Below are 16182 nucleotides of genomic sequence, written 5' to 3'. Positions count from 1 at the left end.
CACAGATACACACTTGCTCTTCTCCAATGAGCACAGTACACCCTAAACAATGAAATTAACTTAGGCACTAATACCAGTCTCATAAGCAGGTGTCGTAAATGCTTCTCAAAGCTTCATAACGTTTCTCTCTGATTTATTTTCTCTAGCTGTTAGTATCTGTGTCTCTTCTTCATACTCTCTGCATTTTTCATCATCCTCTTTAAAATACAGTCACCAGAACAGGACAGAGCAACATATACCAGACCCCCAGTACATGCCTCTAAGGGAGGTTAAAGTAAAGTAATCTCTTTCCTATACCTCACTACCTGCCTGCTGTTGTACAATATAACAACATGAGCTCTTTTTGCCTCAGCATTTGAGCACTAAGTCCACAGTGACTTGTTTATTCATCATTAATACCAAATCCTTTCACTTATCTGTATCCCATCTCATACATGGTCTGCATTCTAATTTCTACATAAATTATATCATGTTTTACCTGATCAGGAGCTGCAGTTGCCACTAAAACCAGAAAGAAAAAAGAAAATTAATCACTTTCCTCAAAACATTTTATTACGTATTTAGTTACATTTGAAAGTGGTCGCTGTCACCACGCAAAAATTCAGGCTCAAACCTCATTCCAAAATAGTGGAAACAAGAAATCATGTTCCTGGAGCAAGTGTAAAAACTAACCTGAAACCAGAATAAGATTCTACACACCTAATGTAGAATTCTACACACCTAATGTAGACCTAAACAGTCTAATGTTTATTTACTCAGTATTCAGCTCCCTTGTAGATGTCTTAATTGTTTACCTGCTTCCTCAGAAAGAATTTGACAAGCACAAAGGTTATTAACTCGCTGATGAAACCTTTTCAATTCCTTCCAAGGAATTACATCTGTAAACACTTTAAAAGTAAATTAATGTCATAATGGTATATAATTTGCCACTAACAAATTTGCAAGATTTATCAAAGAAAAAAAAAATTTAAAAATTTATCTTTTCTTTAGACAAGTAAGAGTGGTTTGGGGTTTTATTTCCTCCACAAATATTACTTTTTTTCTGGGAAGAGTGGTAGTAATTTCATATAAATTCTTATTTTCCATTGCACCTTTCCTTTTTAGAATTCATAAATATATATGTTTTTTAAGTCTTACAAAAAATATGTACTATTTCCGATCATAAAAATGACTGAGATTAAAGCAGTCTCGCTCTCTCTCCACAGTGTCAGCACCTGGCAGGACCTACCCACAACCTGTGGGAGGTAAATCCCGAGATGCACCACACTGGGCACCGTGGCATGCTCTGCTGTGGGCAGCGGCGCCTCTCCGCCCTGCACTGTCTGCAGCTGCCATGCAAAGAAACAAACCATGGAAGACACATGCACAGAAACAGAGAAAGACTAAATTGCCCCACTCTCACCTTCTTGTACAGCCATCTCAGTCTCACTTTTCTGTGAGAAGGTCAGTGCCTCCACTGGCTCTTCCTTTGCTGGGAGAGGTGGAGGAGAAGTACCTTTAGCAACAGGTTGAGTAATCGGGGTCTTGCCAATGGCAGGTGGCTGTACTCTAACTGCAGGGTGATGATATAGCTTGTTTCTGTGAGGGCCAGAAACCGTATAACCCATTCCACCAGGGCAGATTTCCTTAAAAGCAGCTAGATTTGGGATGGGAAAATATTCCTTTTAGGAGTCTAAAAGTGCAATATGTTGACATAGTGGAAAATATAATGACTACCACTAAGAAATTTAATCTCATATTGTATAAACATATTCACAAAAAACTTCTTAAAGAGAAGCTATGCATAGCATGCTAACACGATTGAGCATTCTCCCAAAAGCATGTTCTGGCTGTTTTTCCCAGGAGGTTTCCACTCCAGTTTACCATTTTTCTTCAGTTATGCTTATCTGTCAATATAGCAAGATATTTTTTTTAGTTAATCCCCTCCAAACAGTATATCCTTTCTATGTATTAACTTAAATGTGCAAATAGTCTTTATCATCTATACTGCATAATGAATGAAGATCACTACTGCTATCATTTTCTTTTTTGTAGAAATCAAAGGGAAAAAGCTCACCAGCCCTGCACTAGAGAAGCAGATCACTATCAACCAGTATCAACACTGGCCCAGAGGATCCCACCTGACTACATCAGAGGCCTCATACCAGTCCAGATCCAAATTCCACTGATTTGAAAAAGGCTGGCTAAAAACAAGATGAGGATCATAAGAAGCTACTTCCAGAATCACTACTGGAAGAGAGGGGAAATAACCTTATTTATAAAGCTGCTACAGAAAAAATTAATTAAAGTCAGGCAACAGCACTTGCTCTATCTCTACAGCTGCTCTATATAAGCATCATGTTTTGCTGTTCTACTGGAAGAGTAAAATGAGAAAGAAATACAAGTTCCTCCTCCTCAAAGAGAATAGTTATACTCCTGACAGGGTCAGGGAGACCTTTAGGAGTCTTGGGGGGGCAGTGCTTCATTGTCCTTATTGCTCTAGGTAAAGCCATGTTGGGATGAAAGAGAAAAGATTTAGTCGCCTGTGTGGGAATTCTTATGGCTGCCTGAGGGATCCGTCAAGTGGGGCATTGGTAAGTTCACAAATCCTGCTTTGAACACATCAGGGTTTTAAAATGAATTAGCATCTAAAATAAAAGCAGAAAACACTAGCTAAAAGCTCTCCAGAGCTGAGTTAAACTATACATTAATCAGTATGCATTAACTGCACAATGTGTTCTGATGGTGTCTTAGCAATAGAAAACATGAAGGGTCAAACTAATTAAATTGAGTGGATTCAGAATAAGGAAATACTTTTTACTGGGACATCTAAATATCAAAACATGCCATAAAAACACTCAACTACTGAGGGTGGGGATTCTGGTCAAAGGAGTAAGACAGAAAATTTGATGTCTGTCCCTTCAGATGCATATTTAGGATGTCCCTTCAGATGCATATTTAGGATGCTTCAGATCATTCTTTCAAATGAAAAATAGAAATGTGAGCCTTATTCTACCACAGCTCTGATAAGAGCTCTCAACACTTGGGCACACAAATCTGGTCTCTCAGTGTCTCTTTAGGAGATGATTTACTTTGTATGAATATTTTAGAGGCTTTTATACTAACATGGGATGCTGCAGTAAATACATTACCCCCTTCTGGAGTATCCCACTTTCACACATTTTTCATAGAAAACTCTGAAACATTATGAATTTAACCTGTTACAGAAAGGAACATGTTTTAAATCATGCAAGTATTCATTAAATGGGAAAAGCTCACAAAAATTTTCTACTAACGGATTTTCTCTCTAAAGTCTTTTCATTAAGAAAAAAATCACTAAAATAACCAATTCCATATGATACTCAGTATATTTTTTGTGACTGTATAGCAGTCAACATAAGGATGTATTCTGTGCTCTACTATATACACTATTGGGCATAAAGCCTCATGCAATATTCTCACAGATGTGAAACACCTGTACTTAAATTACAAGTCATCTCATAAGAATAAATTTTTTCTCCATTAAAAAGCCACAGAAATATTATTTATCCAAAAGTGTTTTAATGGAGTTTTAAAAAGCTGATCAATGATCTAGTCACCCAATGGAAACAGTGGCTTTAAAATTCTATTGAAATGCTCAAAACTATTGGTCACTTTCATTTCTGTAAGTGAAACTTCAGGAAGTAAGGAATCTGCTCATCATATCTCACAATACCTCTGATAGTAGCTGTGGATTTCCCAAAGCAACTAGCTGGTTTGAGAATGTAAATCTTTACAAAATACTTCAGAGAAATACATGACCTGTATCATGATAGTGACATCTGCAGCAGCAGCTTCAAGTGGATTGTCACTACAAATACCTGGGCTAAAATACTCGAGAGACTGGACATGTATATTACAACAACAAATGATGCTGCTAAAACAGATTAAGTTGATCATATATTCGGGGAAAAAAGGCAATATTAAATTGATTTTGATTGAAGACTCCATGTGCATTTAAGTTTTAAGCAACATCAGGGAATAACAAGTACTTGAAAACAGCGATTGGTATGTGGTATCTTAATATATAACCTGCCAAAGTGAGAGTAGTGACCAAGCAGGCTGATATTTTTGAATTCCTTATATATTTAAATAACAGCAGAATTCCAAGGGAACATTGATAATAGAAGAGAGCTTTATGTATCAAGTAAGGAATAGCACATTCCTCAAAATGGACGGTAAAATATGAAGGAAGGTGAGGAAGCCTAGATATTAACCATGCATGTCCTACTATCTGTAATACAAACTACATCCCATGTTGCTCTGCAACTGAATTCTCAAAGGCTGCCATCGTTTCACCAGAGCCTTTAACAAATGAAGAGTATTCACTACATTTTGGGTTACTTTTCTTCTATCTAAAGTATATCCTCTGGTGGTTGTTTTGTTGTTTTGTTGTTTTTTTTTTTTTTTTTTAAAGCATGCATAACAAATGAGGGGGCAGGGGGCAAGAGTGTGTTTTTAGTGGGAAGTTCTTACCTGTTCCTGGGAGCGGACACTTCTCACAATGTGGGCCCCAGGCTTTGCCAACACTGCAACAGCAAAGCTGCTTGCTGAGCTGCACAGAAAGAGGATGCATGCATTGCTTTCCTGCACTAACAAACCGGTAGCAGGGTCCTTTCTCTTCAGCAACTACAGGGTTATCAGCTGCAATGAAAGTGGAAGAGAGGATGGCACTGTTCACATGAAAAGCAAAACAGAGAAATACCACTAGATTTCCAAAACCACTTAAACAGATTAATATTCTGTCAGCAGAAGTTTTATTTCAAACACCCATCTCGGATGAGAATCACAACATTAAAAATTCTTATTTTGCATCAAACACTCCTGAATTCCAGCTTACTCTAGATCAAGGATAAGAAGTATTTGAAAGAAAAACAACAACAGAAAGTAAATTCAAAACCAGGAGTTGCCATGCTGCCACAATAAATAGTGAGAATTGTCTATCTCACTAGCACACAGCTGCTGAAGATCAGCCACTGGCACTACACAGCTGTGCCAAGCTGTAAAGCCAGAGGAATGTCCATCTATAACTAGGCTATGCCAATAAGTCTGCAAAAGCTTTAAGTATCATACATTACTTTTTTTTCCTAAAAGAGACAATTACATACCTACATTTTGTTATGCTTAGTTGTAATGTGGAAGAGCCATAAGCTGTGATTAGTATGAGGTAAGAGAAAGCTAAGATCCACCCAGTTTTCTAATTTATACATCCACACTAACATAAAGTTAACACTTCTGGATAACATGTTCACATAACTCAAAAAAGACAGGCACCTGATTTGCAACATGACATGTAAAAGCAAAACCAAAACCCAACAACCAACTCCTTTCTTCTGGTGTTCAACTGCAAAGCAGAATGAAGTTCTTCAAACTGCTGAGAAACTCTCAGCAATTGAGTGTTATTAACTAGTAGCATAAGATAGTTAAGCTAGGAAAAAAAAAAAAGAAAGAAACTCACCTATGGCTTTACTATATATGGCTTTACCTATACTTTATTTTATAAATGTAAAGATAGCTCAGAGAAAGCACTTAGGATTATAGCTATTTTTCACTTGTACATATTCTTCACAAAAAAACCCCATTCTTTACATTGTCTTTTCTTCTTATAGAGGTCATTGATTGTAACCAAAGTAAAAGCCAACTAATAGAGGGAAATATTTGCATTGATGTCATTAACAACTTTTTCCTTCTCCTAATTATCTCTTAATTTTCAATTCTTCTTAATTAAAAGGAAAATGTGCCAAAGACCATCCTGGGCTAAATCTTTATTAGTGGAAACAGCCCAGATCAAAGCTGCAGAGGTGGAAAAGAGGAGAGCAGGATACAAAGATGATTTTGGCCAAAACTAGCAGAGAAGGGGAATAAAAAAAGTGAAAACTCCAGGCTCCTGAAAAATGTACATGGGAGCTGGAGATGGCCTTGAAGATTTGGTGACAAGAAAATGAAGAAAAGATAAAAAGGATCCTGGGCAGCCACTGGTAGAGACCAAGGTTTCCAGGACACAGAAACAGAAAAGAGGCAGAAGCACAAAGACTGAGGAAATAAAGAAAATAAACTGAGAGCATGAGTTGGGGACAGAAAAAGAAAGTTGTCAGATGAGAATAGTTGGGCCCAGTCAAATAAATCTTCATTGGAAATGTAACTAAGTATCTAATTTGGTACTTTGATTAGCAGTATTACTTACGTATGCATCTTGAGAGGGTAGGATCTGGAACAAATCCCATTTTGCACGTACATCTGTAGCTGCCCATGGTATTCAAGCATTCACCATTAGGGCACACTCCCTGTAACTGACACTCATTGATATCTGTGGGAAAATTAAAAGAAAATCAGATGCTGAAACATGTACTAATATTTTTCCTTTTTCAGAAGTTCTCTCTTTTTTAAAAAATATATGAAGGATAACTGTTACAAGTTAACACTCTAATCAACACTTTTCCCCATACTGACATGTGATTTATAACCTTTTAAAACACTGCTGAGAACATAACAGAAACACAATTATATTTATACATCATTCTTAAGTACTCTGAATTAGAAAAACAAATACACTTTGACCGGCTTATCAACCCTTCTTCTGACTAGATGACTGCTTGCAGAGCTCAACATAGCTCACAAGAAACACGTTTTAATCAATCTAGTATATTTTACAAAGGGTAGAATATGCTTGCCACATTTAATACATATCTTAGTATTTATATTTAAGAGTGCTCAATGCTTCATTATGTTGAAAGAAGCACAATGCAAAAACATCATCTGTAGCCCAAAGGAACCTGATGGCAAGAACACACTTCAGGGAGCACAGAACACACCTGACATGGAAAGAATTGCAGCTATGGCAGCAGCAACACAACTTTTTAACAATTATGATGAACCTGAGTCAGCAGTGCCCTGGCAGCCAGGAGGGCCAACCCCGTCCTGGGGGCATCAGGCACAGCATCACCAGCCAGGCAGGGGAGGGGATTGTCCTGCTCTGCTCTGAGCTGGGGCAGCCTCACCTCAAGTGCTGGGGGCAATTCTGGTCGCCATAATGTAAAAAAGACACTAAACTATTAGAGAGTGTCCAAAGGAGGACCATGAGGATGGTGAAGGGTCTTGAGGAGCAGCTGAGGTCACTTGGTCTGTTCAGCCTGGAGGAGACTGAGGGGAGACCTCACTGCAGCTACAGCTTCCTTGTGAGGGGAACAGGAGGGGCAGGCTCAGATCTCTGCTCTGTGGTGAGCAGGGACAGGACCTGAGGGAATGGCCTGAAGTTGTGTCAGGGGAGGTTTAGGTTGGATATTTGCAAAAAGATTCTTCAGCCAGAGGGCACTGGAACAGGCTCCCCAGGGAAGTGACCACAGCACCAAGGCTGACAGAGTTCAAGAAGGGTTTGAAGAACACTCTTGGGAACCTGGTGTGACTCCTGGGGATGATGCAGGTCCAGGAGCTTGACTCTATGATCCTTGTGGGTCCCTTCCAACTCTGTGTGTTCTGTAATTCTGTGAACTGCTTTAATAAAGTTTGCTGTTACTAGGCCACCTGTGCAAGTGTTGCTTTCAGGGTCTGACTGAATAATCCTCCCATGCTCCAAGCATTCGGCCTCAGGTTTATCTCACACTCATGGTTGCACTTGTAGTTCACTTACTCTTAAAACAGGACCTGTCTAATAAGCATCTGGATACCATTTGTAACTAAGTCAGTCAAACTAGGATTTTATTTCAGGGGACAGCAACAACATGGTTTGCACTGATAATCCAACTGTCAAAATAGTAACAAAAATAAAATTTAAAAATCCTCTAATTCATAATTATCTGTGTCATAAATTGCAGTCCCCTCTTTCAGAAAAATTGTGAGAGTAGATTGAAATACCTTAAAATATTTACACCTATTATTTTTCCATCAGATTTTTCCTCCCTATCTTCAAGGCTAGGAAACAACACCTACCCTGCTGGGTAAACAAACTTCTTATGGAAGTTAGAAATTCCATCAAGTTCTTTGAAAATTAGTGATCATTTATCTAAAATATATAATATTTATTATCTTTCCTTTTAGCTTTTATAATATCAACCTCATTATATTTGACCTCATTGTATGTTGCTTCCTAATTCGACACCATCACTAAGGGTAAGAGGTTGAATACACAAAATGTAACAGATATGCCAAAGTTTGCATTTGGAAACCTATAGAAAGAATCTTTCTTGTTCATTTTTCTCCATACGTTTGGCTACCTGTCCCATGCACAAGAGTTTACAGTACAGCAGACTCTGGCAGTTGCCATATCAGCCACATTTTTTTTTTCCCCAAATACTCAGTATTGAGCTTATCCTTCAGCTCTTCCAGTGCTCTACCTAATATAATATCTTGACACCACCTGGATAAACTTCACTTCTATGCACTTATGCGTGTGACAAGGAGTAATAATTTATATCCTAGGGCTTTGGATGAAATGTGATGGAAACCACATGAATTACAAAGGATCAGCTCTGCCTCAAAGGAATTTTCAAGTGAAATTCCCAGACTATATGACTTTCTGACCTCAGAGGGAGTGGACTATTTAAAGAGGAGAATGGTATAAGAAAAGAGAAGAAAAAACAGCTGAAATATTTTTGTACAGCAGTCTACTTTTTGTCCCGTCCAATGTTTAAGCGGGATGACATCCCATATAAGAACAGGAGGATCTTATTTAAGGATTGCATTAATACAGAGTATTTACCAAGCTAGACATTTTCACATGCACTTGAATTTTATGAAGTTCTTCATCAGACTAGGTTCTTTCTATTACCCTGAAATCTCAAAATATTATTGAAAGCATCTACACAGTCCAAACTGACCCCAGAAGTTAGATTATCATTATTTCAGTACCATTATAATTTGTGAGTATTAAAGAAATGAACTTAAATCTTAACAATTAGCAAACTAAAGACATTATTGAAACATCTCTAAATAGAAATATAGTGATGCTGCTCTAAAGTTGTTGGGAAGAAAGGGAATATTACTAATGTTCTATTTTCTAAAATTAGGCTCAGCTAGGACCTGATGGAACAAAAGACTGAAATATCTAGAAGTTAATACAAAGAGAATACTGGAACACTCAAGAACCCTCTATTGAATTTTCTATCTGTTGGCAATTTGGGTTATCAGACCAGTCTTCAAATGCTAAACCACAAAATGATTCTACTTGCTTTGAGAAAGCATTTTCTCTGATGTCAGAAATAAGCTAGAGGAAGAGATAGTATCCTTTACTCTGAGTACAGGAAAAATGTCATTATCTAGGTTCATTTCAAAATGAAAATCCTTAACACAATTACACAGATTACACATACACTTATGAACAAAAACCACATACAGATTTTGCAGGAAGAGGAAAATACAGGAGAAAATGATACACATAATGAAAATAATTTCTCTACTTCCTACATTGTAATATCCACTTTAAAACAACTTTCTCCCTTTCCAAATTCTCAGTACACGTTTTTCTTTACAGGAAAAGTAACATATACAACTGGGGAAAATGGGGACTGTCTGCCAGGCGACATACATAATGTATCACTTTTTTGATCACTTTTCTGGAATTAGAATTAGCAGAAATACTTTGTCTCATGAAAACAGCATTTAAGTTTTATATCAGTAAAGAAGACTGCTCATTTTAAATAATGACAATTTGACTTAGATTTTTCAATTCTTATTTTCAGTAAAAAGACTAAGTCTCTTGTTTGTTAACCATCAAAATACTATTGCTATTTACATATGTGTCAGCATGAAATGCATGGCACTTTTTCTTTCTATCTAGGACAATAATTCTACCCTTCTACATGTTTTTAAGCAAGGTAATTAATTACATGCCAAGCAAGGTAAGTAATCACTTACTTAACATAAGTGTATTTGTATTTTAAATGCTAAAAATTATTAATGATGCATTCTTCACTTACAGATAATATAACTTCACTCATTTGCACCCACCTTCATTTTAAAGAATGTTGAAAATATTTATATATGGATAAACTTTATTATTTTAATATTAGAAGTATAAATGTTTCAAGGCATTATTTCCTGGAGTGGCTGGTCTGTGGATACATGGGATCATCCTACAATTCTTGAATATACAGTCATTCTTTTTTTGAAATGGTTCAACTATTCTGCAGGAAACATTCATAAATGCTGTCATTATTGCCTCAGTATTCAATCTCTTTACAGATGAACTGTTCTTGTATGCCTTGTACTAAAAACATAATTTCCCATTCACATGAGCTCTGCTATTGGTATTTAGTGTGGACACTGCTACATTTAAGTACCAGCTTATACATATGTGACTATCACCTAACATTCCTTCTAGAGTTACTGATACAGATATTCCTTCTGCTAAATTTGTCCCATTTTTAAAGTTAACTTCATTGTGCATGTGCCAGTGCCTCAGCATAACCAAATTACAGTGCATTTTAATGCCTCTTTTCCTGGTCATGTCTACTCAATGAGCTCATAGAATATGAGCTGATGCTCTATGCTGAATTACACAAGCTTGTCTGGGGATTCCACAGAAACAAGCCAGAAGCTGATAAAAAAAGGAAAAAAAACCCCTCAAATTTTCAAAAGAAACATACATATACATAGAAACAGTGTTTAACAACTTGAGCAGAAAAAAAAAATTCCTCCCAGATTTACTATCCACTTCATTTCAGACTGTGGTAAAAGGCCACCTATCCAAAATGTTTCCTAACACCTGCCAGCCTGCCCAGCTGTGCAAATTGCATTGGAATCAACTTGTTCAAGCAGCTCAAAAGGAAATCTGATTCAATATTAGCAGACTTTTTTTTTTAGCCCTCTATTTCTTGTATATGGACATGAAAAATATTTCAATTTTACATTAGTAAAGGAGTAAGAATTCATTTGATCTATTGTAAAAACTAGAGAAAAATGTCTGAATAATGTCCTGTGCAGAAATACAAACTGACAGCATGCTTGAGGAGTATGATCAAATGAGTATTTGAGTATTTGATCAAAAGCCTTCATCTACACAGAGGAACTACTAAGGGGCTAGGTAGCAGTACTATAAAATGATACATATGTAAATAAAGCTTTCCAAAGACCAACTCAATATAGACTTTCAGTTTTTGAGAAAAGGAGAGCAATTAAGTTCCATTGCTAGAAAGCCTCTGTTCCAGTGATACAAAAGAAAAGAGAATTTAAACTAGGAGATATTCCACACAGCACCTCACATTGCTGCATAAAGAATTCTCCCAGTAAGCACTGTCATTCATAATTTATGCGGAACTGGTAAATAAATAATTGATTTTTTAACAGTTGGTGTTTGCTAACATGAATGACTGAATGACAGCCTGACCCTTTGCTGTTACCCTTTAGTACTATCCATGCCAAATATGTGGAACTAGTCCTTGGCACACGGTGTCCCTGGAATTAGTGGTCCATCCCATGAAAGCCTGACTCATCCTCACAATCAGTTGAGATGGCAGTGGAAGCCAAATGCCATCCCAGGGGCCCTGGTGGTGACTGTTCTCACAAGTTCACCCAGAAGCTGGTCACAACCAGGGTTTTAACAGTGATGCTGCAGCACTGTACACATGAGGCTGCTGTGCCTCAGCTCCTCCTGTACCCTTTTCTAAGCACAGCTTGCTATATGGTGAGGTCAGCCACCACGCTGTCCAGAGCCACCACCGTGCTCCCAGCTTCAAACAACCCAGACACGGTAACCAAACTGCTGCTAATCTATCTCACTAAGGAGAATTTAAAACAGGGCTCTCTTAACAACAACAGTTGGTGTTTGATACCTTCCCACACATTTTTATAGGTCTTCTGGGTGTTAGGTCAGCCTGCTCTCAGAAAATGCAATGTGTTAATGACTCACTGCCACTGAATTTCCTGGTGAAAAAAAGCAAGCTGTAACAGCCATTTTCTAACTGCATGCCTGTCTGCTTATGTGGAGAGTACAACTAGGAAGCCCTATCTTAATGAATTAAGAAAAACCCCACCAACAACAAGAAAAAAACAACCTTCAAAACCAACCAAGCAAAGCAGGAAGGTGGGAATAATATAAGATGCTGTTCATTTAAACAAGTAAGCACACAGTAACATTGAACTTGTTATAAACCATGATAACTATACAGCTTTACTAAGTCCAAAACCAGATTCATCTTCAAAGAACTTTATATCCATTATTAGAAGATAAAAGATGGGGATAAGTCAGATAACAAAAAGAAAATTTACTTTCCCCACCTTTTTTTTCTGCTTGCTTTTTATGAAGGTTCACAAAGAAATTTTATTTGAATTTTTGTCCAGTGCAAGGCAATCATCAAGGTTTCATACTAGAAATATCCCAAAGCACTTCACTAGAATCTTGGTCCACATGTATTTAACACAATCAGATGAAGAATTGTTTTTACTCATGACCACACATAGACATTTGCTTGGGATGACATTTGCATTTGCTTTAGTATCACCATACTAAACTAAATTTTGTTCAGTTTAAGTGCAGGCAACAGTTAGTATCACGTATTTTCTTCCAGTAACTGTGATTTAGAGAAGGACTAAACTCCAGAAGAAAAAAATAAATACAGGAAGCTTCTGAAAAACAACCTCATCCTTATCTGTTACTCTTCTCTAAACAGTTCTTGCTTGCCTAAAGATTAAAACCCCCAGAGATTTTTCAACATCTCCACCTGTATTTCCTCAAGTACGGATTTACTTGTTCAGCTCTCTTACACTGCACACTGGGGAAATGCCATGACTGAAAAAGAAATGCATCAATCAAAACTTCAAATTCTGTCCTAAGATGCTTAAATTTCAGTGACAAGCATTTTCACACCTAATGGAAGGTTTCCCTCTCACTGATGTAAAGGTGTTTTTGTACAGAATAGTACAATGCAGTAGAATCTCTTTCTCAGCTGAATGACAATACACAGAACACTCTGCTGGAGGGGAGGATGTGCTGCAGAGGGTCTTAACTTCCAATATTCTGCTTGCATCCTCCAATTCTACACTGGCTTTTCAATTAGATTAAAACAGTGTTTGTGACTGCATTAGCTGCTGTCCAACAGTACGTTGGTTCTTTACTGGAAACCTATAAGCAACTTCTCTCACATTTCCTTGAGCAATGTTATACCTAATTCAATCACATCCAGGAAGTGAATCATTTCAGCTTTAGTCCAGGATTAATGACATTTAATACAGCCTGAGTATCCTTTATCCAAGAATAACAAACCATGCTAAGTGTAAACATCCAATCCTAGGAAACATTCCTGTGCCTGCTTAAAATGAGATCTGTACCTGTCACTTTCTGTTGAAAGAATATGCTTTGCTTGGTTACTGTAAAACATGACGAGTTATTTACTACACCATAAAGCCCCTTCAATTTCCCCTTTTACTGAAATACCAAGCAAATATGGAAATGCCTCAGAGTCTGCTTCTGTTCTACACATTAACAGGCCAACACAGCCTGAAGGTGATGGCTGCTACAGTTGAGCAAAGTGCAGAAGGACTCATGATCAGCAGAGAGCTGCTCTGCTACAGAGCACCCTACAAAAGCTGATGGCTGCAGCATCAGCTCTGCAGTGTTTCCCTTTGGCAGCTTCCAGCTGTAAGGCTATTTAGGAAGAGAAGTTCACTGTGTTTTGGCTGTGTCAACCATTACAACAGCTTCCCAGACCACCCAGGCCCAGCTGGCCTAATGCAGAAATGCTGAGGTGGTGTAAAGCTGTCTGCTCTGCCTCCAGACTAGTAAGTCATTGGGACACACCGAGCAAGGCCACTGCCCACCCTTTTCAGATAGTGAGCAATGTCCATATTTGGTCACAGAATGCTGGAATTTGAAACATTCCTATAAAATTAAATTCATTCTTTCATTTCCAGGCTTAGCACATTGAATTTATGCTTACCAAAATCATTGCTGTTTGGAAATTTTAACCACATTTAAGTATTATGTTAAAATTCTACAACCGAGCGTACATGTTTATTACTGTGTTCTGCAATCTTCTGATATTATATTATTTAAATCTATAGATTCATTTTAAAGAAAACATTTTTACTCAAGAAAAGCAATCTGTGAATTAAGAAAGGTCAGGGGTTACTGCAAGAATTTTGAACAAGGTAAATGCAAAAAAAAATAGCCTTTGTTTTTTGAAAGAAACCACTGCTACTATTGATTTAATAATGCATTCAAATTTCTTTTCAGGAGAACTGACAGTTTGGAAATGATAGGTTCCACTGTCAAAATGGGACTGGGAGTTGATTTTATTACTATTTTATGCTGAATTAGCTATAAAAGGCACTTAAAATTTTCATAAACAAAGCTGAAGAATGTTAAGTAATTTAGTATAAATTAAAAAAATAATCTTCTGAAACAATAGATCTCACTTGTATCATTGAGTTTGCTATATTACAAATTTGGTAGGTGATTTTTGATTACATGAATTAATATGACTCAAAAAACAATGAACAAGTCCTGTTTTCAAAGTCACATTACATGCACTAGAAGCAAACAACATATAATTTCACAATTTTTAAGACAACATATAACAAGCCATGGAAAACTAAGTATGCAACTGCTTTCAGCTAAGACAGTCATGATATCCAGAAGGTTCCTATAAAATTTGGACCAAGAATAGGAACTTCTAGAAGCAGGGATTTCAAGTCAGACCACCAAAGACCTGGTAACTTCACTGAACTGTGCAGAATAAACTCGTGGCTGGAGTTGTACTGCAGCCCATCTCACCCACTCTGCCCCAGGTGGCTGCTGCTGGAGGACACAAGCAATCTCAATAGCTGACTACAGGCCTAAGCACTGTGGAAAGATAAATTTCGCAAGGGGGACTTCTACACTTAGCTCTGAAATCCCACCACTATGCTTATCAAAAACTGACTTTGTTTAAATTGCTAAGTAATAAAACCAAATGAAACATATTTGTCCCCTTCTGACGCAAAGAGAACAACTTGCCATTCAATAAGACCCTTGCACCCTTAAAGCACTCTGCTGCATTTAAGCAAAGAAAGCTGTCTAGATCAATTATATACTAATTATAATTTGCCAAAGTATTTAGGCAACTTCTTAATTAAAAGTGACCTAGTGGTCAGTCATTAAATATTATTTAGTACTACTTGCCTTGATAGATGTTTTCATGCTGTGCTTTAATATGCATAATAAATCATGCTGTGAATTTAGACTGGAACATATAATTTATGTCACCTGTGAAAATTTGATACATTCTGGTAAGTTAAATACCAGGCTTCACTGTGAGTGCCATCTGACTGACTGAACTCCAAATTGACTCAGTATGCAGGCATCGGTTTTAATTCTCCTTGTGAAATATCAATTACAATCAATTACCTATTAACACCATAGAAAATACTGTTCCAATTGTTTCTGCTATAGCTACATTAACCACTACTGATATCCTCTAAGAAAAATACAATATCCAGATTTTCCTGCCCCCATTATAGTTGATTCTTTCAATAGTAACTTGATTAGTGAGAATGAGAGAAAAAAGAAACAAAAAAGAAGGTTTTCTTGCTAATTAAACTATTGCAATGCTTTTTAAAATCACAGAAAAAACAGTTGCTTATTCTAAGAAATGACCCACTGATTTCTGTGAGCCAGCAGAATAGCAGCAGAAGAAATCAGTCCAACTCGTTTTGTGCCTTTGCGTGGAATTTACCGGAAAGCCAGTTTGCAGAGCCACGCTTCTCAAACACATAATCAGTGTCCAAACAGCAACCCAGCCCAGTTTCTGGAGATACATTTATTTCTCACTATGATCATCACAAAAGAACTTCTTTGAAAGACGGTTGTTGACTTAGTAACATTAAACAGCATTTCTTATTAATGAAGCTCTTTTATTACTTAAAAGGAGGAAAATAAATATACAACATGCAGAGAAAACAAATTTATTACTGCATTTTAGGGACAAATGTAGGAGGGAAGAACACACCTTCAAAATTTATCTTAAATCATGATGAATCCAAGGGAAAAGTGCTTCAAGCCCCCCAAGCATGTGATTACAGAATGTGATCTATCAACATACAAGTACTAGTTTCTGCAAAGCTCATAAACATTTAATTTTAAGAATATAGGGACTTTCCAAGAACTTCCATGCACTTTTTACTTCATTGCAAAACAACAAGTTTTCAGGTATTTTTCTAGTTCTTCAAGATAAGATTTCTAAAGTGCTCTGCTGG

The 16182-nt window shown here is 37.1% G+C and overlaps 1 protein-coding gene across 8 annotated transcripts in view; it reads right to left on the bottom strand.

Annotated features, from left to right (window-relative positions):
* Positions 1 to 16182, bottom strand: part of LTBP1 (latent transforming growth factor beta binding protein 1) — a 185501-nt gene that overhangs the window by 61769 nt on the left and 107550 nt on the right. For 5 of the 8 annotated variants that reach the window (XM_064414813.1, XM_064414816.1, XM_064414812.1 and 2 more), the window contains 4 exons: positions 6203 to 6325; positions 4495 to 4662; positions 1403 to 1636; positions 479 to 501 (listed from right to left, as the gene is read on the bottom strand). In XM_064414813.1, coding sequence (XP_064270883.1) covers positions 479 to 501; positions 1403 to 1636; positions 4495 to 4662; positions 6203 to 6325 — 548 coding nt within the window. The remainder of the gene's footprint in view (positions 1 to 478; positions 502 to 1402; positions 1637 to 4494; positions 4663 to 6202; positions 6326 to 16182) is intronic. The other 3 variants (XM_064414815.1, XM_064414819.1, XM_064414817.1) reach the window with 2 other exon arrangements.

This window comes from Passer domesticus, chromosome 3, assembly GCF_036417665.1.
Source record: "Passer domesticus isolate bPasDom1 chromosome 3, bPasDom1.hap1, whole genome shotgun sequence".
In the NCBI taxonomy this organism is placed as follows: domain Eukaryota; kingdom Metazoa; phylum Chordata; class Aves; order Passeriformes; family Passeridae; genus Passer; species Passer domesticus.
This window is presented reverse-complemented; position numbering and strand designations above follow the sequence as displayed.